General features: G+C 43.5%; 1 protein-coding gene across 1 annotated transcript in view; it reads left to right on the top strand.

Annotated features, from left to right (window-relative positions):
• LOC107293592 (AP-2 complex subunit alpha-1-like) overlaps positions 1 to 23,381 on the top strand; it is a 126,498-nt gene that overhangs the window by 17,573 nt on the left and 85,544 nt on the right. The window contains exon 2 of the mRNA XM_029285427.1: positions 16,082 to 16,150. Coding sequence (XP_029141260.1) covers positions 16,082 to 16,150 — 69 coding nt within the window. The remainder of the gene's footprint in view (positions 1 to 16,081; positions 16,151 to 23,381) is intronic.

Raw genomic sequence — 23,381 nt, forward strand, 5'->3', positions numbered from 1 at the left:
GGTCTCTGGCAGAAGGGGATGGGACCAGGGCAACTGCCGAGGCATGGTCCACTGGAGGAGCCTCACTGTTCCTCTCAGGCCGTGCGGGGGGGCTGGATGGTGGTGCAGGCTGCCCGGAGCCCTGGGCAGCAGAGGTCAAATGCCCAGCCTGGCCCTCGAGCACCTGCGGCACCAAGCCCAGCCCCACTTCCCCAAGGGGGCGCCCAGCTGCACTTACTTCCGCAAGGCTGCTGCTGCTGTGCTTGCTCTCCTTAGCCAGGTTGCTCATGATGGGTACGAGGGCAAAGTCAGAGGGAGGCCCATTCCCTCTTCGGCTTTGTATCCAAAGCTTCCTTAGCAATAGGATGGGAGAGCCCAGGATAGGCCAGGAGGAGGGGGCAAGGGGATGGTGAAAGGACAGCAGGGCAGGACTAAGGCAGGACTTCCCTCAGACCCTCCCTCTCCTTTCCTTCTTTCCTTCCTTCCTTCCTAAGTACAGAGTGGTGGGAAAATATTTGAGATGAGGGGGGGAGAAAAACAGGCAAGAAACACAGCTGGGGAGGTGTCACCCTTCGTGAGGAATGAATTAATGCACCATCACCTGGAAGTGGCCAGCACATGGCCCTCACCTACTTCATATATCTGGCTTGGTGGGCTCTGGGGGATGGGATGCCATGAGCAGTGTGAGAGTCAACGTTACCTGCACAATGCCGCCCAGCCTCCAGCCTGCCCGGTTTCGGCAGGCAGCGGGGCGCTCTCCTCACAGTGCCGAGAGGCTGAGCCAGGCGGTGCGAATCTGAAAAGAAGCACGATGCCGCCCAGCCCCCAGCCTGCCCGGTCTCTGCAGGCAGTGGGGTGCTCTCACAGCACCAAGAGGCTGAGCTGGGTGGCGCGAATCCGAAAACAAGCACCACCACGCCCAACCCCCAGCCTGCCTGGTCTTGGCAGGCAGCGGAGCGCTTTCGTCACAGCGCCAAGAGGTTGAGCCGGGAGGTGCGAAGTTCGCCAGCTTTGCACCTTGCTCCCTGCTGAAACTGGGCAGGCTGGGGGCTAGGCAGCATTGCACTTCTCATCAGATTCGCGCCAACCAAATCAGCTCTTGGCACTGTGATGAGAGCACCCTGCTTCCTGCCAAAACCAGGCAGGCTGGGGGCTGGGCGTCGTCGTGCTTCTTTTTGGATTCGCACTGCCCGGCTTAGCCTCTTGGTGCTGTGAGGAGAGCGCCCCGCTGCCTGCCGAAACTCCTCCCCCGGAGCCCATCAAGCCGGATATGTGAAGTAGGTGAGGGCCATTTGTTGGCCACTTCCAAGCGATGGTGCATTTCTTCATTCCTCACAAAGGGTGACACCTCCCCAGCATGCACCCAGGGGGCGGGACCGACGTGGCAGGGGCTGGTTCCTCACTGTTTCCAGACAGCCTTGTGGAGCTAAGACTGAATACGTTTCAGCATAGATGGCCACCACAAAATTGTACATTGGCTCCCAGCTGGCCTGGGCCAGGGCCAAGGCAGTGGGGGCCGTTCCCTCACTGTTTCCAGGATGGCTTCGCGGGCCACATGAAACCACTTCGCGGGCTGCATCCGGCCCCCGGGCCTTGTGTTTGACATGTCTGGTTTAACCCTTTAAAATCCACGCACAGCCTCAGCAACCCATCTTTCTTCTCTTTAAAAAGCACAGGGGCAGCTACATGGGATTTTGCTGGCTGAATGAATCCTCTGGCGAAGTTCTTATCAATGTACTCTCTCAGATCTTTCAATTCCCAGGAGGGGGTGTCATCGAGTACATTTTTGGCTTGGGAAGTTTGGCTCCTGGCAAAATCTCAATAGCGCAGTCAGTTGTTCGGTGGGGAGGAAGGATGTCACATTCCGCCTCGCTGAATGCCTCAGCTAAGTCTCAATATTCACTTGAGATGAGCTGCATCCCAGGTAAAGAGTCTGCGACAGATTTTAGGGTCTCAAGGGACTTCCCCTGGCTTTCACTTGTGCTGCTGGCAGGGGCAGGAGGTAAGGGTCCCATCGCCAATCTTAAAGTTCTCCGTTTTCCCACCAGATCATAGGCCGCCACTTATCAAGCCAGGCTAATCCCAAGATTACTGCCTCAGTCATTTTTGGGACCACTATGAAACGGATGAGTTCCCAATTCTCTCCCACCTCTAGGCGTAGTGGTTCAGTTAGGTGGGTGGCAGGAGCCCCTCCTATAAAGGATCCATCTGCTTGCTCAAACCTCATAGGTATGGGCAACAATTTGGCATGAGTGCCCAGTTTGAGCACCGTGGGGAGGTTGATCAGGCATTGGGTGCAGCCTGAGTCAATTAACACGTGTAAATCCATCTGGGCTCCTGTCTTAGGGACTAAGAGTTTTGCAGAGAAGGCAAAAGGTGGGACAGGCTGACTCACCATTGGGTCGTCTTCTCCTTCGTCGTCACTGTCATAAGGAGCAGGCGTAGGTAAGTGCTCAGCCGGGGTCTCATGTTTCCCCTGGGGAGGAGAAGTAACTTGTGTGGCTTGCTCCTGGCTGGCCCAATTTGAATTCTCCCGCACTGGCCGAGGTTTTCTCTTGGGTTTTGTAGAAGCAGTAGGCACACTCTTGATTGGAGGAAATGGAACTGGACAATCAGCTGCTCGGTGTCCAAGTTGCCCACATCGGAAGCATTTGATTGGAGGTCCGATAGGCGCTCTAGGGAAACCAGAGGCCGTGGCAGGTGGGGGGCGTTGAGGCACTTGACATTTATCTGGGGCGTGCCTTGGTCTGGATCCTGACGTTGTGGGCCATTGGTGGCGGTCCAGCTTGATGTCTTTTACAGCTAGGCGGTACCATTTGCGGAGTTGGTCAGGGATCCCCCCGTAGGTGCACACTTGGAATAATTCACAGTCTAAGCCGTGAAGTGGTGAATCAGTGATTGTTCAGGCCACTGCCTGATTTATCCTGCCACCTTTTGGAATTCCCTCACATATTCTTTCGCTGGTCAGCCCCTCTGCTTCAGATTATGGATGTCCTTTTCAGCTTGCAGGGCTTGGGATTTGTCTTTGAATCTGGCCCTCAGTTCGCCCATAAACAGATTGATATCCCACAGCTCTGGTGCCTGCTCGTCGTGTAGGTCAGTCACCCACTTGGCTGCTTCCCCTTCCAAGTTCGCTGCCATGGCATCAACCATTCCAGCCCCGTCCGGGTAAGCATGTGCATAACAATTCAGGTGAGCCCACACCTGGTTCAGGAAGAAAGACAGCTTCTCGGGATCCCCATCAAACGTGGGCTTAATAGGGGGCGGGTCCACAGGTTGCTGCCCCCAGTAAGCTTGCTGTATGCCTGGCCGCTGGCGCTGGGGTCACGGACGGGCCCATTCTTGGAAATCCCTTGGCTGGGGCCCCAAGCTGACTGGGTGTTGATATCGGTCAGGGCTCTGCCAGCACACTGGGCTTGACGTTAAGGCTGGTCTAGACAGCAGGGAGGCAGCACGAGTCATTGCTATGGGACTGGGGCTTCGTTGTGGAAGTGGAAGGGTTAGGGAACGCCTGTCGCCCCGTCCACTGGAGATCACTTGGCGGGCAATCAGCTCCACTTCCCCCATCTCGAGTCGGTCAAATTTCTCCCTCAGGCATTCGACGGAATCACTGTGGATGGCAGTCAGGTACCTCCATTCCCCAGATTCATCCCACCTGGCCGTCCGCTTTGCCTTTCTCAGCACAGGTGAACGAGAGCCATGGGATGAAATCAATGGGAATTCAGCCTCAGCAGCCTTAAAGGTGCTTCTCCATGGCAGGGCTGTATAAATCCCTCCGAGGGTCAGTGCTTCTTCCTGCTGCATCACCCTCTCCGATGGGATCGCCCGGGCTTTCGGTCTCGCTCCAGCTGCAGGGGCTGCACTCTCCGCCTGGGCTGTTGCCTGCGCTCCATCAGCTGCTGTCATGCTGAGGCCAGTGGTCAACTCCCCCTTCTTCTTCATCTTAATGTCTTCTCTGAGTCTTTGTTGTCCTCCCAAAGGTTGGGTAGGCGACCGGGGCTCAGGACCCCAAGTTTTAAAAAATTTTGGAGTCTTGGTTTAATGTCATGGTTCCGATAGATGAGACCAGTAAAAACAGAACTCCAAGGCAAGAGGTTTCCTTAAAGAACATATTTATTGGCTACAAAGTATCGGCACAGTCAAAAGTGAAACTAAGACTGGAGTTCCCTCCCAAAGGTTACAATGTTACAAAGTTGAACTTCCCACCCCAGCACTATGTCATAAATCACATTCCCCAATAAACTACTTTGGCGGGCTTTATAACGGAAGGCTCAGCCCGCCAAAGCCCAGGCAGCAATGACCTTGATTCCCACGGGGCAATTTATTGTTTAGTCTAACCTTAAACACACTCATCCCCCCTCCCATTACTGTGGCAACTGAAAACAAAGCGGAAATGGCTTCAGCCAAAATCGTTGCAGCGTTGACAGTATGTCTAGTCTAGTTGTCAACTGTCCCATTCATTTAGTTAGCAAAGAAAGACTCCTGGGCTCTTGTTTAACCAAGAGTACACTTTACTGGAGCTTAAATGGTTACAGAAGAAAAGTGAAGCCAGCTCTGATATTTTTGCATGCAAAAAGCATAATTAACTTTCTCATTCTCCCTTGGCCTGCCCATAGTTGTTATTCCCTGTCCAATCACTTGCATTCCTTTTTGTTTGGGGAACAGGCTCTTCGTTCTGGCAGACATCCCCAGCAGACGACCTTGGGAGGCTGGCATTGTCCTAGGCTTTGAGCCAGCATTCTTGGCATTCCTTTAACAGACACACCCCTTTTACCTCCCTGCATCCCTCCCACCGTTGCTAGATGTCTAGCTGTAAGCAGGAGTTGCTATTCAAGGCAATTTGTAGCCATGACACTAGTGAAAAGAAGGACTTGGGGTAACAGGATAGCAGTGTTCCAGTATCTAAGGGGCTGCCACAAAGAAGAGGGGGTCAGCCTATTCTCCAGAGCATCTGAAGGCAGGACAAGAAGTAATGGATGGAAACTAATCAAGGAGAAAAGCAGCCTAGATCTAAGGAGAAATTTCCTGACAGAACAATAAACCAGTGGAACGGCTTGCCTTCAGAAGTTGTGGGTGCTCCATCACTGGAGGTTTTTTCTCGTAAATTGTCCTTTTTATTAGTTTATAATATAGCATACAAAAATACAAAAACAAATAGGAAAAATAGGGGAGGGAAAAGGGAAGGGAAGAGTGTAGAAAAGAAGAGAAAAAGAAACAAAAGACATTGACTTCTGACTCCCTTTGGTGCAGTAGAATAAGATAGTATCAAACCTCAACTTTTTACTTTTACATAATAGTATAAATTAGCCATTTCTGTATCAACAAATTATCCAATCGGTAAAACCCAAAATCAAAGTTTCATATTTTTCCACCTCAAGTACAAAGTCCAGAAGCGGTTTCCAAGTAGAAACAAAAGTAATTATGTTTTTTTCTTTTATCAAAGCAGTCAATATAACCGTCTCTGCTAACTCCATCAACTTTTGCAGCCATTCATCCATTGTGGGGATCAAAGTGTCCTTCCATTTTTGTACATAAAGTAAACTTGCTGCCGTCAGCATATATAACATCAAAATTCCATTTTTTCCCCCAAGTCTTTTTCCATTAAACCCAAAAGAAAAGTTTCTGGTTTTATCTTTATATTCACTTTAAGAATCTTCTGCATTAGAATATGAATCCTGCTCCAATATTTCTTTGCTTTATCACATGCCCACCACAAATGATAAAAAGTCCCTTTACATTTGCATTTCCAACATTCATTTGAAGTACATTTATACATTCTTGATAACTTATCTGGTGTTAAATACCAACTATACATCATCTTATAAAAATTATTTTAAATTGTAATTTAGTGTAAATTTTAAACCTTTCCTCCACATATTCTCCCATTGTTCAAGCTTTACATTATATCCAAAGTTCCTTGCCCACTGAATCATACAGTGCTTTACATATTCACTTTCCAAATTCAAATTCAATAATGTTTTATAGACCTTAGCAATAATATGTTCATCACTACCACACAGTAGGATTTTCAATTCATTTTTTAACAGTCAAACCATAACTCTTTTTGTCTAATTTAAATCTTTCAATTGTAAATATGTAAACCAATAGCAGACATGTCCTTCTGATTCTAGCTCTTCCTTAGGCTTGAGGATAGGATCACCAAGATTAAAAGATATTATTTTACCATAGGTCCACCAGTCTGGCTTCGCCACCATTTCTTTTCTGATAAAAGCTTCCTTAGGAGACACCCAAAGAGGCATCACTGGAGGTTTTTAAGACAACCATTTGTCTGAAATGTTATAGGGCACAGGTGTCAAACTTGCCACGTCACGTGATGTGTCGTGATGTATCGTGACTTTTTTCACATTGCCGGAGCTGGGGTGGGTACGGCCTCCGCATGATGCAACCGGCCCACGGGCCGGCAGTTTGACACCCTTGTTATAGGGTTTCCTGCTTGAGCAGGGGGTTGGACTAGAAGACTTCCAAGGTCCCTTCCAACTCTATTCTGTTAAGTGTACTAGTATGCTGTTTCACACTTAGAGTCAGATGGATCTGCTTTCTTGATTTATTTTTATTATTCTTTTTCTCTTCCAAAGAAATTTGGGACTTAACATCTTCTCAAGTCAAATGATAGTCTGTCCCATCTGCATCCTTCAGTTATTTTAGGCACAGCTTTTCCCACTGTTAAAAGGATCATGTTATCATTTCTTCAAATAACATCTTATAATAAATTGCTGTAAATCCATCTGTACCTGGTGCCTTACCAAGTTTTAGTTGCTTAATTGCCCCCTTAATCTCCTCCAATGTAATTAAGCAATTCATTTTTTCCCTTTGATTATCTGACAATCTAGGAAAATGTGTCTGCTGTAAATAATCATCTATTTGTTCAAGTTGTATTTTTTCAGAAGCATATAACTTAGAATAAAACTCCAAAAAACTCTTTTTAACCAAGTTTTGTTGAGATGTCATTTTACCATTATAATCTATTTTCTCTATAATTCTTGACTTCTGCTTCTTTCGTAGTTGATAGGCCAACCACCTTCCTGGTTTATTTGCATTAGAAAATGTATTATATTTCATGTACCTTAAACTAGTTGCCGTCTGATCTGCTATTAACATATTAAATTGCTCCCTAAGCACAGTAATAGATACTTTTAAATTATTATCCAGTGGGTTCAAAATAAAGGCCTGTTCTTTCAATTTAATCTCTTCCTCTAACTCTTTACGTTTTTGCATTTGTTTACGCCTGTGAACATTATTCATATAAATCAAATTACCTCTCATATATGCTTTACTAGCATCCCAGACCATTGAAATTGAAGTACCTTTATTCAACAAAAAAAATTCTTTCAATTGTTCTCTACATTTCTGTAAATTTATATCATATCTAAATAAATTTTCATTCAGTCTCCAAGTTCTTCTATTCCCTTCTTCAGCAAGTAACTCCATCCATACCGGACTATGATCTGACAATGTCCTGGGAAAAATCTTAATATTCTTCACCCTAGAACAAAAATCATTAGTAATTAAGAAAAAATCAATTCTAGAATAAGATTGGTGCCTATCCGAGAAAAAAGTAAAATCCCTTTCTTCCATATTTCTCTCTCGCCATATGTCTTTTAATTCCAATTCATCCTTCAAGTCAGAAAAAGTTTTAGGCAATGTTGAGTTAAACGTTTTGCAAGAGCCTTTCTTATCTTTTCTTGAATCTACAACACCATTCCAATCCCCCATCATGATAATTGATTTATAATCCAATTGATTTAGTTTCCGATATAACAATTTATAAAACTGTTTCTGCTGTTGATTTGGGGCATATAATCCAATAATAAGACATTTCTTCCCATTCAATAATATTTCAACAAAAACATATCTTCCTTCTGAATCAGCATCAATCAATTTAGGCTGAAAATCTTTCCTGACATAAATAACTACTCCACCTCTTTTCTGCGGTGCAGGTGCCATAAAATGTATACCCAACCGTGAATTAGACAAATATTTTTGATCTTTAGCTGTAATATGAGTTTCTTGTAAACAAACAACATCATTTTTATGTTGTTTCAAATAATAAAATATTTTTTTTCTTTTCTGTGGAGAATTCAAACCATTAACATTCCATGTCAGGAACTTTGTCATCTTTAATGGCAGCGAGCCTCTGGAACGCTCCTTGTAAATCAGCTGTTACTGATTTCTTCGGCCTCGCCCCTCCCACTGGCTCCGAGATAACTTGCTGTGTGACGGGTACATCCACTTTTGGTTGCTCTCTTTCTTTGCGTCTATGAGCTGCACGGGTCATTCTTTGTGATTTAGGATCTTCTTTAATTTCCATAAGTTGTTGCTTGATTTGCTCTTGATTTTGTAGTTCTATAAAACTTGATGACAATATAGCTGCTTCAGCCACTTCACAAATTCTTTCCTTCCTGGTACCTTGTGGAGATGATGGAGAACCTGCTTTCAAGATTGAAGTATAAAAGTCCTTTGCCTTTGCAATGGTGTTAAGCCTATAGCGTATTCCCATATAATTTACCATAATGCCAGCAGGTATCTCCCATCTAAATTGAATTTGTCGCTTCTTCAACTCTTCAGCCAGGAAGGCGAAGTCCTTCCTTCTTCTGAGTATCTTGGGTGGTATCTCCTTTAAAATTATAACATCCTTTCCTGATATTTGAAATTTCTGATTATAAAAAGCTTGAATAAGTTGATTACAGATTGATTTCCTGGAAAAATAGATGACAACATCTCTTGGAAGGTTCCTCTGTCTTACAACCCATGAATTGACTCTAAATTTTTTTCCCATTTCTCTTATAATTTCTTTGGGTTGGCAGGACAAAACCAAGGCCAGATCTGCTGCAATCTCCTCCTCTAATTTTTCTTGAGCATTTTCTTTCAGCCCCCTTATTCTCAAGGCATATTCCATTTCTCTGTATTGCGACAAAATGACCTCATTTTGAGTTAAATCCACATTCTCCTCCACTTTTCCCAGTCTAAATTCCATACTTTCAACATGTTCCTCCACTTCATCCACCCGTCCTTCAATACGTTCTACATGAACTGCCAGACCTTGCAATGCAAACAATATATCATCTCTCATCTCTGCATTCTTCTCTTCAAGCTTCTTATGAAACAGCTCCTCCATTTCCGTTCTAATCTGTCTTGCATTGTCCTTTAATGCATCCTGAATATCTCTCAATGTAAATGCTGGAACTGGGGGGGAGGGCGGAGGAGTCTTAGGTTTTGGCTGCTGTGGTGTTTGAACAGCTGGAGAGGAGATTGTGCTTTTTTGAGGAACAAAAGTTCCCACACGCTTAGAGGCCATTTTACTTTTCTCCTTCTTCTCTTATACTTTCCTTTAATAATATAAAATCTTGTAAAAATCTTATAAAAGTCTTATAAAGTCTTGTAATCACATCAGACAATGATAAAAACAGATAGCTTGTCCATCCAACTCAAAGTAGCTAAATCTGTTACAGTAAATAGTCCAAGAGAAAGTCTCCAGAAAGTGAAAGTCTCATATGTTTTCAATTGAAAAAACAGAAACGCCCTTCCGCAGCCATATTCCTTCTTCTTCAAGTTAACATAGAAAACGAAGAAGATTCTTTATTTCTAGAGTTAAGGTTTCAGTTCAATCAATTTTAAATCCTCCTGGTAGGCTCTGTCTGCCTGTCAAATTCAACTCACGCTTTCCTGGAACGGCAGAGGCTGAGTCCGCGTCTGGCTTCGTTTCGACGAAGGCAGCCTGAAGCACGGAGAAGTCCCCGACTCAGGGGGAACTCAGCCCTCACCGCTGTAAAAATACGAGGGCTAGGGAGCTCTACCCCTATCGGGGAAGCTCACCCCCCCTTTGCCCGGGGAAGGGGATTGCCGGAGCTGGGGTGGGTACGGCCTCCGCATGATGCAACCGGCCCATGGGCTGGCAGTTTGACACCCTTGTTATAGGGTTTCCTGCTTGAGCAGGGGGTTGGACTAGAAGACTTCCAAGGTCCCTTCCAACTCTATTCTGTTAAGTGTACTAGTATGCTGTTTCACACTTAGAGTCAGATGGATCTGCTTTCTTGATTTATTTTTATTATTCTTTTTCTCTTCCAAAGAAATTTGGGACTTAACATCTTCTCAAGTCAAATGATAGTCTGTCCCATCTGCATCCTTCAGTTATTTTAGGCACAGCTTTTCCCACTGTTAAAAGGATCATGTTGTACCTGTTGGTTCCATGGTGTTAAATAAGGGAAACTGATAGATGGAAGGGAAGAAGTAGCAATCCTAATTCAGCAGAAAAGACATTGCTGGACTATTTAAAGCAAAGGGCTCAAAGCCCTTTACTTCCATTGGAGAATTTAGCAATTTAATTTTATTCTACATTCATTTTAAAAAAAAACCCAAAGGACTTTGTGGTCTATTATTGATGAAATTTGCAAATGAAAAAGAAAAGGAATTGTTACCAGTCCCTACTGACATCTGGGTTTATTAAAGTTGTACTTTTTGACTTAAAAATGGGGTTCAGATGTGGCCTTCTGCAGTTGATTTCTTTGAATCAAGTAGCTAACTTTCTTTCTATAAAGTCATCTTTCTTACTCCTTAATGCAGTGGTTCTCAACCTTTTTAATGCCGCGACCCCAACCGGTCGTAAGTCGAGGACTAAACCGGTCGTAAGTCAAGGACTTTCCCTGCCCGGGAGCGCCGCACATGCGTGGTTCCGCCCCCTGCGCCGGCTGAGGCGTAGCTGGCAAGCGGCAGAGACGGAGCAGGCCGGCCACCAGCTGGCCCAGCCCAAGGGAGGTAAGGCACCTGCCAGAAAAGGGGGGAAAATGGCGGACAAAAAAAATGGACAAAAAAAATGGCAGACAGCCTTGCTTGGCGACCCCCGTGAAATGGTCGATCGACCCCAAATGGGGTCCCGACCCACAGGTTGAGAACCACTGCCTTAATGGCTTAACTCCTGGGTAAGGAATCACTCTTTTCTCCATGTCCCACCAAAAACAACAGCCAATATGCCTCATATACAAAGCAACTCCAGCCTAGGAGCATTTATGCATGCAAATCTATTTCAGCCCTCATCTAGCTCAGCTGACTTAATTGTGGATCACCTTCTACCTGTTAGGGCAAATGTTCCCTTAACCACCTGGGAGCATTTACTCTCCAGGTCTGCTAAATGTAGATGTGTTTACTCTGTGTTGGCAGTTTTGGTATAAGATCAGTGTTTGTTCCCAAGATGGCTGCTGCTGAGTAGGCAGAATTTTTTCTCCTGCCCACAATCTGCTGTGTTTGCTGCCAGAGCTGGTTCTTTGGCAGTCCTGCCCCCTGGATTTGAATGGGGGCACTTAGGAATGACCCAAGATGACTTTTGGATGGCTGTGGACAGCTGTGGACCCACCCAGGAGGGGAAATCTTGAGGATTGCAGCTCCCTGTGGGAGCAGGTGGAAAGTCTTTTCTACATCTCTTCCTACCAGCAGAACATTTTTGTAAGCAAGCCTAGGATTTTTAACTTCACTTTTTTAACTTTTGTTCTTGTTCTCTATCTTTAAATGTTAATTGGCTGACTGAATGCTGATTTATTTCAACCCCCTGCTGGACTTTATCTGTTTTTACTGCTTTCTCTCTTTGATTTATTTGGCTGCTTTCATCAACTTCTGTTGTTTCCGTATGGAAACAAGGCACATGCTTCTGGATAGTGAAAGTGTTTATATTTGAATTATATTTTATTGAATATTCACTGCAAGGAATCTGTAGTGTTAAGCTGTTCTCCTTATCTGCTGCATGGAGCAGGGGTGTCAAACTGCCGGCCCGCAGGCAGAACGTGTCATCTGGAAGCCACGCCCACCCCATTGCCAGCAATGGCAAAACCGTCCCGATACGTTGCGTGACATCACATGACGTCGCGAGTTTGACATGTCTGGCATGGAGCAACAACATATTGGATTACAGAGAGGAGGAGGAGGCTGACACGTGGGGGGGGGACTGTTTGCCAAGATGCAATCTTTAGCTGAAAGTTTTTTCAAAGGGTATGATGAACTCATAAAGACCGTAGAAAACATTTTGAAGAAACTGACCCTAAATACATTAAACCCACAAAAAGAACTTATTTTCAAAGCAGTAGACTCTTTCAGAAGAAATATGGACTCAGAAACTACACAGACTGTGCAAAAAAAAATATTTTAAACTAAAAGCAGCCCCTAGGGATGTGTACACACTTAAGACTTTCCCCTGCATTTTATTTATTATGCTTATGTGCCTCCTTCCTAACAGTTTTCCTAGAGCAGCTTACTACACTCTAAAACACGGGTGTCAAACTGCCAGCCCACGGGCCAGATGTGTCATGCCAAAACTGTGCTCACCCCATTGCCGGCAATGGAGAAAAAGTCACGATACATTGAGACACGTCACGTGACGTTGCAAGTTTGACACCCCTGCTCTAAAATTATTATGAAAACAAAGTGATTAAAAATGTACAGGTAATCCCCCAGGTACGAACATTCATTTAGCGAGTTTTCACAAAAATGAATTTATTCAGAAAGGGTACTTACATTAGAAATTCAAAACTGCCACCAAAAAGAGGCCTCTGTAGCCATGTGACTTGGATTAAGTCAGTGCTGCAGCAGTGGCCATGTTTAACTCTGTGACTTGCCTGGGCCGTTCAGTTATGAATGCAATTTTTCTGAAGCCGGAAGGGGTGTTGTTTCTGGTCACATCCCCAAACAAGAGCTGGTGATTTTTGCAGCTGGTGCCAGTTTGTTTTTGTTTTTTTGGTTCTGGTGGAGGATCTGCTGCTGCCTGGACTGGAGTACTAGAATTGCTTCTGTAAGTATTTTAAAATATTTTTTGTTGCTCTATAGTGCTTGCAAACTATACAGTACAGTACTTAAAAAGCAGAGCAGTTCCCAAAATGCTTGCAAACAAACAGTTTGCAAGCACTTTGGGAACTGCTCTGCTTTTTAAGTACTGTACTTTGCAAACTATTGTGTTTGTAAGTACAGTACTTTGCAAAGATCAAGTTTGTTTGCATTTGCCTTCAAACTGCTTGTAGAAATGCTAGCCAGGATCTACACAGCATTCTATAACGTTGGTTTTTTTGCTTTTAGTTTGGAGATTAGTATTACTGTAGTTTGTAGGTTTTAAATTTAAATTGCCTCCAGAAGTTGTGGGTGCCCCATCACTGGAAGCTTTTAAGAGACTGGATAGGCATTTATCAGAAATACTCTCTTGTGAGAGCAGTGGGTTAGACTTAGATCAGGGCTTTTCATCCGGTGGTATGCGTACCACTGGTGGTACTTTGGCACCTGGCAGGTTGTACACGACCTAGACAGGTGTAGCTGGGGGGATGAGCTGAAGTGATGAGTTGAAGTGGCGGTAGCACCGCACAAGTCTAGGGGACAGTCAGCTGCACCTGCGGTGTTGCTGGAACTCTGCTGAGGGCCCAGGATCGGTGCGCACAGCTCCAACTGATCGGTGCTTCGAGAGGCCTCGGGGGTGTCCCGCAGCCTTCAGGCGGAGAGTCAGCTGGAGCTGCAGTGTTGCTGGGGCTCTGCTGAAAGCCCAGGATCGGTGCTTCCGGAAGCCTCTGCTATCACCAAGAGCAGCAGACAGGCCTTGGGGTGAGAGAGTCAGCTGGAGCTGCCGGGGTTCGGCGTGCAGGGCTACATGGTGATCGGCGCTTCCAGCACACACGGAAGAGAAGAGGAGGAGGAGGGGGGAAGAGAGGAGAGGATATAAAAGGAAGAGGTTTTGGCTGGAGAGGGAGAGGAAAAAAAGGGGGGAAGAGAAGGGGACAGAAAAAGAGAGAGGGACCAGAGGCTGTGGAAGGAGAGCCCAGCAGGCAGTGGAGAAAGAGAGAGGAGAGGGAGAGAGGAAGAAGGGCCGACTAGCCAGCTGACCACCAAGGTAGTGGTGCATATTAATAAATATGGATAAATTCGTCATACGTTCGTCAGTGCAAAGGGAAAGTGATTCAGCAAAGGAACAGCCACCAAAGAAATTAAAACCAGTACTTTTTTCCTTTTTTTAACGGTTTGTAACATTTTATTAGATTATACAATAAAATACAAAAGCAAATAGTAGGACACAGTGGGGAGGAAAAAGGGAAAGAAAAGTGAGGGGGAGAAGGGAAAAAGAAGAGGCATTGACTTCCGACTTCCTCTGTTGCAGTAGAATGAAGCATTAACATCGAACCTCAACTTTTTACTTTTCCATAATAGTATAAACTAGCCATTTCTATAATAACAAATCAATCTAATCAGTAAAACCCAAAATCCCCCCCATTTTTTTTTAGTCAAGCACCTTGCTAAGCACTGGTGGTGCTCGAATATTGTGATGTCCTAAAAGTGGTACAATCTGAAAAGGTTGAAAAGCCCTGGACAAGATGACCTCAAGGTCCCTTCCATCTCTGTTACTGTTGCAAGCTGAGAGTTCTGCAAATCCCTTCCCCATCTCCCGCTGGGTGCCTGGCTGGAGACTCTTAAGATAATTAGCAGCAAGTTGGTTTTTTTTTTTAAGCAACTGACTAGCAGCAGTTGTTTTTTTAAAAAAGCAACTGCAATGGCTGCAATTTAGTTCCTGAGCTGGCTGCACCGGAAACAGCTGATGGGCGGCCTGCGGGAAAGCCTCTTAGTTCAGTTAACTGGCAGCATCATTTTGTCAGATCTTTGTTCATTTAACAACCCATTTGATTCAATTAATGAATTTGATTTTAAAAATTTGTAAAATGGAGTCTGATTCATTTGATGAATTTTTTGACTTACAATCCTAATGGGCAGGCTCCATTAGGTTCATACCTCGAGGACTACCTGTACAACATAAAAACAAAACAGTATGGACAGCAGCTAAAGACTGGTTAAAAAAGTATAACATTTCAGATATGAATATAATCATGAATTCAGATTATGAAAAAGCATCTTTGCCTTGGGCCAGAAGGATAGTAGGTACCAGGCCTGACTTACTTGGGAGCCATCCATAGCCAGGAGCAACTACTAGAATTTGCAGAAATCACTGCAGTGAGCACCTGCTAATTGCAGATCAGCATGGAAGGGCACTGGAGGAGGGCCTTTGAGGATGATCTTACTAGATGAGTTGGAACCTATGGGAAGATTCATTCACACATTGTGGGCCTAATCTGTAAATGTATAAATAGACACCAGCACCTTGAATTGGTACCAGAAGCAAACTATATCATTTGCTCCATCTAAATACCTTTTCACCAGCTTTTGCCGAGCAGCAGCTTGAGAAGAATGCATTTGATTGAAGAAAAACAGTACAATAATACAGACTGCCGCCTCCTCTGATCCAAAATCTGAGTTCCCTGATTGGCCTGTAGCTCCTATGCTTTAGTATATGGCAGCCATCTGAGATAGTACTTCCAGATATGTGGGAATTGTATCTGGCTGGGAATTCTGGAATTACAGACCAACTCATTTAGAGGACAATAAGTTGGGGAAGGTTTTGCTTTTTCATGCTGTTTCATTTATGTGAATGCTCCAACACTGGAAGTTTTAAAGAAGAGACTGGATAGCCATTTGTCTGAAATGGTATAGGGTTTCCTGCCTGAGCAGGGGGTTGGACTAGATGACCTCCAAGGTCCCTTCCAACTTTATTATTATTATTATTATTATTATTATTATTATTATTATTACTACTACTACTACTACTACTACTACTACTACTACTACTACTACTACTACTACTACTACTATTATCATCATCGCACAGTCAGCCAGATGTTCAGACTGGATTTGGCATTTTGTGTACCTATCGAGTCCTTACCAAGGACCTCGGATAGGTAGATGTGGATGTTTGATGGTATTACAGATATTATTATTATTATTATTATTATTATTATTATTATTATTATTATTATTATTATTATTACTACTACTATTACTATTACTATTACTATTACTATTACTATTACTATTATTATATTTTATTATTATTATTATTATATTCAAGAAGCGTATGTGGCAGTTTGTCATTATCTGTTGGCATTTATCTGACTGCTTTCCTCCTCCGTTTTTTTTCCTTGTCTCATAATAGTTAAACATTCAGTACTATGCAGATACTCAGATGATTGTGTATGGAGTTGGGTAGACCCCATGTTTCATTCCTTCTTATTTCCAGGTAAGAGTAAAGAGGCTGAAATTAAACGAATTAACAAGGAGTTGGCCAATATCCGATCCAAATTCAAGGGTGAGTTCTTGCACTGTTTTTTTCTCCTTCTCCCCTTCTTCCTTTTGCTATTTTGCAGTATAAGACAGCTTTTTTTTACCACAAATCCCTGCAGTAGCTCCATCAGTGACTCAGCCCAGTTTACTCACTGTCTCTTGTTTTTGTTCTCTCTCCCTTGACAACCAGGCTCCTCTCTAGCACTTTTCAGGCTGGTTTAGCTAATGTCATCTATCTTTTATTATACATGCCATTGATGCTTCATAGAAAGTAACTCTGTATAACAGGTCTGTGGGCAGCAGATGAAGACTGGCCCTGGACTCAAGGTTGAAATGCTGAAAAGTTAACCTGTCCCAGCTGAAACAATGGAATGAAGTAGAAAATATCTGTTTTTAGGCAGTGTTGACTGTAACAAACCACAATGATGTCAAAATGATGACATGCATGTTATAACATCTTGCAAATGCTATGATTACTTGTGTCATACATCTGACAAGTATATAGATTGTGGATTTTGTGTGATAACATCATTACACATGTGCCATAATTTGTTCTTCCTGTGGATGCGTATAATTCTAAGCCTTCAAATTAAACCAGGAGTTTCGTATCTTCATTCTAGGAGTTCCTTGTGTCAGTACCCTGTATAGCAGGGCTTTTCAGACAAAACCCTCTTACCCAGAGTAGACAGTTCTGCTCTTGAAAACCAGCCCAATACATTTGGGGATAGAACAAAGAGAGTAAATTGATCTGACAGATATATGTTATATATGCCGGCTGGCGACCCCAAGGGGGAGGGCCTTCTCTGTGGGAGCTCCCACCCTCTGGAACGAACTGCCCCCAGAGATCAGGGTGATCCCTGATCTCCCTTCCTTCCGCCGCGCCCTCAAGACATGGTTGTTCCAGCTTGCGGGACTGGCCTAAGGGATTTTAAAGGGGTTTTAATTACTTTTAATCAGATTGAATTTAAATATTTCTTTTTAATTAATTTTAAAGGTGTATTGTATTTTTGTATTTTATCTGATTGTTAGCCGCCCTGAGTCTGCAAGGAGAAGGGCGGGATATAAATGTAATTAAATAAATAAATAAATAATTCAATCTTCAGATTTCCAAATAATATCTTTATCCCTCTGTTTTTGAATCTACTTCAGAAGTTTGGGTCCAAACATCCATCTCCATATATGCACACAAAAAAATCTAGCGATTTTGAGTTTCCGATGACGTTGCTGCAAGATGGGCTCTGGGGAATGATTCTCCTCTCCCCAAGTCCGATTTCTACCAGCTGGGGAGTCCAACAGGACTGACAGTCGCCCCGTAGAGGCGACTGGCCAAAGGGTGAAACTTTGCAGATCGCGGGTCAGCGGTAGCTGGCCCGCTGGATCCAAAGGAGCCCTTGGGACCGGCAGGAAGAAAGGTCGACCGCACCCATGCGGTCTGCCATTAGCAGCTGATCGTCAGAGACAAAGAACTCCAAAGCGAAAGCAAACAGCTGACCTGGGTGAGAATACTTTCTTTATCTCTCTGCAAGTGGAAATACCAGTTCTGTGAACAGCATTTCAACAGCTTTTCAAAATAAAGCCCTTAGCTCCAGGGAGGTTTTTTTTTCTTTTTTACCCCTCCCTCCTGAACTATAAGCGGCGGTTTAAGCTTCTGGCAAACTAAAATTGACTTACCATATCAATGTGTAGCTGTCTGAGGCATAGAAGAAGGATAATTTGGGAAGCTTTTGGCTCTATAGATCCTCTTTGTCTACTTTTTGTTTGAAAGTCATCAGAACTTTTACTTTTTAAATTTTCTTAAAATATGGTGGGAATGGACATCTAATGACATCTAGTGGCGAAACTGAGAACTATACCCAGTTTCTCCTGATTGGAGTAAAACTTGGCTGTATGCCCAGACATTGCTTATCTGAGTGTCCTTGAAGATTCTGGCTGGGAAAGAAAGACTCTTTTTGGTTTGTCCTGTCTCACAGGATGGATTATAACTATAAATAAAACTGTGTTTGGAGTCATCGGACTCCCCTGGATTACAAATACAGCTTGATTCGGAATTGTTATAAACTGGCTCTGAAGAAGTGAATACCAAGAAACCCTTTTGAACAGAATTCTGTGGATTATAAATTTTGGCATTTTTTTTACCATTTACTATTTTTATGGTTTACCTCTCCTAATTATTGGATTATAAAATTTGACTTACTTGGTGGATTACAACATATGATTTAAAGACAAAGATGAGTGCCCCAAACCTATCTAAAGTTGGAAAAAAAGGTTCTTCTGCTCCCTCTTCGACTTCGGCATGTCCAGTCTATCAGAGATCAATTGCTACAATGCTCCAACAAGAGAAGACGGACACCTTCCAGAAAGATACGCAAACAACTCTGCAAGCAATTCAAGAGGCAATCGCTACTCACATGGCAGTTACATTGAAAAACCATGAGTTGAAAAGTGATTTTGATAAAATGAACAATATAGATTCTGAAATTGAAAATTTTAAACAGATGATCACAGACAACCAACAACAGAATTCAAAAAATAGAAGATAAATCAACTGAGGTTGATCAGAAATTAGACATTTTAAAAGATGAAAATCAAAAATTGATGCAAATAAATGGAGAATTAGAAGATTCAATAGCCATCATAGAAATGGAAAAGGCCTCATACTTTTTAAGATTCCAAAATATAATAGAAGATAAGGAAGAGGATCTCCTAGGCTTGATAACCGAACTACTGGAAGATGCATTAGGAACTGGGAAATTGCAAATGGAAGGAGAATTAGACCAGATCTATCGAGTTAACTCAAACTATGCTAGAAGAAATAAAGTACCTAGGGAAGTGCATGTTAGATTTCTTAAAAGATCTACAAGAGACGAGATTTTGAGAAAAGTAAGAGATGAACTGTTGAAATACAAAGAAAAAGAAATTGTAGTTCTCAAACAAATTCCTAGGAGAATAAGAGAGTCTCGAAGAGAATATCAGTTCCTAACTAGGAAATTAACTGAAAAAGGAGTGAACTTCAGATGGCTGATTCCAGAAGGGATCTTAATTTATTGGGACACGAAAAGATATAGACTGGACACACCACTTAAAGCAATGGAGTTCTTCGATAATCACAGAGCATTTCTGGAAAGAGGTGACACTGAACCAAAGAAACAAGAAGAAATGGCAGTAGAAGGAGCGGCCAAACAAAGAGAGGAGGAAGAAATTAAAAATACATATGCAGAAGAAGGAGCAAGACCAAGAGATCAGAGACAGATAAGATCGACTAGAAGACTAAGGCCTAGATATAACTGAAAAAGATGGAGGAGAGAGGGATTTTGTCAATAAATATAAATGGACTAAATTCTCCTTCAAAAAGGAGAAAAATCTTTACACGACTACAAAAATTAAAAATGGATATAATTTATCTTCAAGAAACACATATTAAGAGACAACATTACAAATTGTTAGAACAACCGAAAATTGGTAAACTTTACTTCGCATTAGCATCTCAAAAGAAAAGAGGAATAGCTTTATACATTAAAGAAAAGATGAACCCCAAACAAATTTACGCAGATGAAGAGGGGAGAATATTAATGGTGGAAATAATGATGGATCAAAAACAGATACTGATGGTAGCAATATATGCACCTAATGATAAACAAGACCAATTTTATCAAAAACTATATAAAAAAATATTAGATCTAAACTATCAAAATCTTTGTATAATGGGAGACTTTAATGCAATAGTAGATGGAACTTTGGACTATAAAAGTGCCAAACAAGGGAGAAAAGGAGGAAATATATTACCTAAAGCGTTCTTAAAAATGATAGAAGAACTCTGCATTCAAGATATATGGAGAGAAAAAAACCCAAAGAAATTGCAATACACATTTTATTCAAACAGACATAAATCATGGTCTAGAATCGATATGATATGGACATCTTTGGAATTGAAAATGATGATACAAGAAGTTGAGATAGAAACTAATGTTTGGGTAGACCATAACCCAATAAAAATGACTTGGAAAGGAACTAAGAAAAATTATGATGGTCCTTGAATAAATCTATATTGAAAGAAAAAGAATTCTTACAACTAGCGACAAAGGATATGGAATTTTTCTTCAAAATAAACAAGAAAGAAGAAACATCGCTTCAAAATTTGTGGGACATGGCTAAAGCATATTTCAGAGGGTTGGCTATAACTTATATTGCTAAAAAGAATAAAGAAAAGAAACAACTACAGTTAAAGTTAAAGGAAGAGCTCAGAAAGCTAGAATCAGAATTACAAATAGATCCACACAAGAAAATACTTAAGAAACAAATGGAGATAATAAAGCATAAATTAAATTTAGCCGAGATGGATATAATGGCACAACAGATTAAACGGACTAAACAGAATTTCTTTGAAAATGCCAATAAGCCGGGGAGATGGTTAGCATATAGACTGAAAAAAGAAAAAGAGAAAAAATTGATAAGTAAGCTGCAAGATTCAAAAGGAGAATTACAGTTTCAAAATGATACTATTAAAGACTACTATGAGACACTCTACAAGGCAGAGGAAATTCCAAAAGAAAAATACAACAGTACTTAAAAAAAGCAGATTTACCAAAAATTCCAGAGAACATCCGAAACATATTAAATGGAAAAATATCAATGATGGAGATTATAGAGGCCATAAAAAGGCAAAAAAGGATAAGACTCCGGGCCCAGATGGATTACCTGCTGAATTCTATACATCACTACAAGATGTATTAAGTCCGATTTTGAAAGAATTGTGTAATGAAATTCTCATGGAGGCTAAAATACCAAATACATGGACTGAAGCCAATATTATTTTAATACCTAAAGAAGACTCTGATTTGATACAAACAAAAAATTACACACCAATATCATTATTAAATGTAGACTACAAAATTTTTGCTTCAATAATGGCAGAAAGAATAAAGAAATTTCTGATTGAATTTATACACACAAATCAAAATGGTTTCTTACCTAAAAGACAGATAAAAAATAATCTAAGAATGATCCTTGATGTGTTGGAGTATTATGAAATTCATCCAGGGAAACAGATGGTTTTAATATTCCTTGATGCACAAAAAGCATTTGACAACGTAAACTGGCAATTTATGTTTCAGCAGCTTGCAGAAATGGACTTTGGAAAAAACTTTATAAATGCAATTCAAACAATTTATTGTAAACAAACTGCCAAAATAATTGTAAATGGAGACTATACAGAAAACTTCAACATTAAAAAGGGCACAAGACAGGGGTGTCCATTATCTCCATTACTATTTATATTAACATTGGAAGTATTGAATAGAAACATTAGACAAGATGCAGAAATTAAAGGACTGGAGATAAAAGATGAAAAATATAAATTAGAAGCATTTGCAGATGACTTGTTTTTTATACTGGAAGATCCATTGGAAACAAGCATTAAACCTCTGGAGAAAATAGAAAAATTTGGAGAAGTGGCAGGCCTGACAATAAATAGAGAAAAGACTAAATTGCTGACGAACTTAACAGAAAAACAAAAAAACCAACTAACAAAAAAAACAAATCTTCAAATAGTTAAAAAAGTTAAGTACTTAGGAATTTATCTAACAGCAAGATGTGTAACAGTAAAAGAAGATAATTATGTAAGACTGCTAAAACAAATAAAATTGGATTTGGAAAAGTGTAAGAACCTCCAACTCTCAATGTTGGGGATGGATGGATGCGTGTGATGGCGGACCTACTGCTTTCGGCTCCGTAGTCTCCGCGGGGTCCTCAGCGGAGATGGGGAGCCTTTGAAGGTCCGGGGGTGCTCGCCGGCCGGAGTCTGGTAAGAGGAGAGGGTCGGCGAGCGAAGAAGGCGCGTTGGACCACGGGACCACCTGGGCGGGGCCGCGAGCGGAAAAGCCTAGCGGAGAAGCCTGGCGAGTAGAGAGGCCTAGCGAGGCCCAGCAAAGCCCAGCGTGGTGACGATTTGGGGCCTAGCGGCCAGGAAAATCGGCGGCCGGACGACTTGGGGCCTAGCGGCCAGGAAAATCGGCGGCCGGACGCGGTGGCGGCCTGATGCGGCGATGGCCAGCGGCTTGACGCGATGGCAGCTCGGCGGCCTTAGGAAAATCTACGACCCGAAGCTGTGGCGGCCTAGCGGCCTGACGCGGCTGCCTGGCGGCCCGATGCAGTGGCGGCCTTGCGGCTTGTTGAAGATCTGGCGGCCCGATGAGAGTCTGGGGCCTAGCGGCGTGGCAGCCTGGCGGCCTAGCAGCCTGGCGGCCTAGCGGCCTGGTGACCAGGGTGGCCTGATGGCCTGCAGGGAGAAGTGACCAGAAACGTGGCATACAGCGGCCCGGAGGTTGTGCCGGCCCAGCAGCGTGGTATACAGCGGCTCGGAGGGTGCGCCGGCACAGGGGCACAGCGGCCCGGGCGGAAGAACGGCCTGGGCGGAGGACAGGGCCCAAGGGAGGCATTTGCCGGAGGGATATGCCTGATGGTGAGTGCCTGGGGGCCCTGGGGACCTGTGTGACTGGGCCTGGCGTGCCTGGAGGCCTACGCTGCTGGGGCTGGCCGACTTTGACTGTAACTCCCTCCCCCCCTTTTTTATGGGGGGTATAAAGATCTATGAACTACGCTGCCTTCTTCCAATTCATCTAACCCCTTGACCACCACCACGAGGACTTTTCCCCTTCCCGACTCTGCTGTTGGACCTCCTGTTACGATTCGGGACTGTATTCCAGGAGGGAACTGCTGGCCCTGCGCGACTCCCCCATCGCGCAGGCATGGCCCAACACGATTCCAAGGGCCGGCCTTAATGAAGGGGTTTGGAACCCCGAGAGGTGGCACTCAGCGACAGCATGGAGGGATCTAAGAAGGAGGAAACTATATGCCTTCTTAGAGGGGTGCTTTTCTAAATTTTTAGGGGGTTCGGGGTTGGCCAGAGGGGAACCAGGGGAGTCCTCTCGGAGGCCAAGGCCGGTCCTGTCTGGGGGGCGCGGAGTGGTAAGGGAGGAGACTGGGGGGCTGGCGGAGGGTGGTGTGATAGGTACGGTCAGTGGGAGGGGCAGGTATGGCGGGAGCAGAGGACCATATCGGATTTTGGGAGCACGCACACGCTACTTACAAGCTTGTGGGTGCTCCGATCCTCAGAGCTCTGCTCGACCTCCAGGGACCTTAGATCCTCCGGCCCGGGTCCATCGGCTGATGTTGTGCAACGCCAGGTCTGTGGTAAATAAGGCCCCCCTCATTCAAGAACTTATTCACGAGGGGGGAGCGGACCTGGCGGGTATCACCGA

This window comes from Protobothrops mucrosquamatus, unplaced genomic scaffold (assembly GCF_001527695.2).
Source record: "Protobothrops mucrosquamatus isolate PMUCROS unplaced genomic scaffold, P.Mucros_1.0 scaffold1663, whole genome shotgun sequence".
NCBI lineage: Eukaryota > Metazoa > Chordata > Lepidosauria > Squamata > Viperidae > Protobothrops > Protobothrops mucrosquamatus.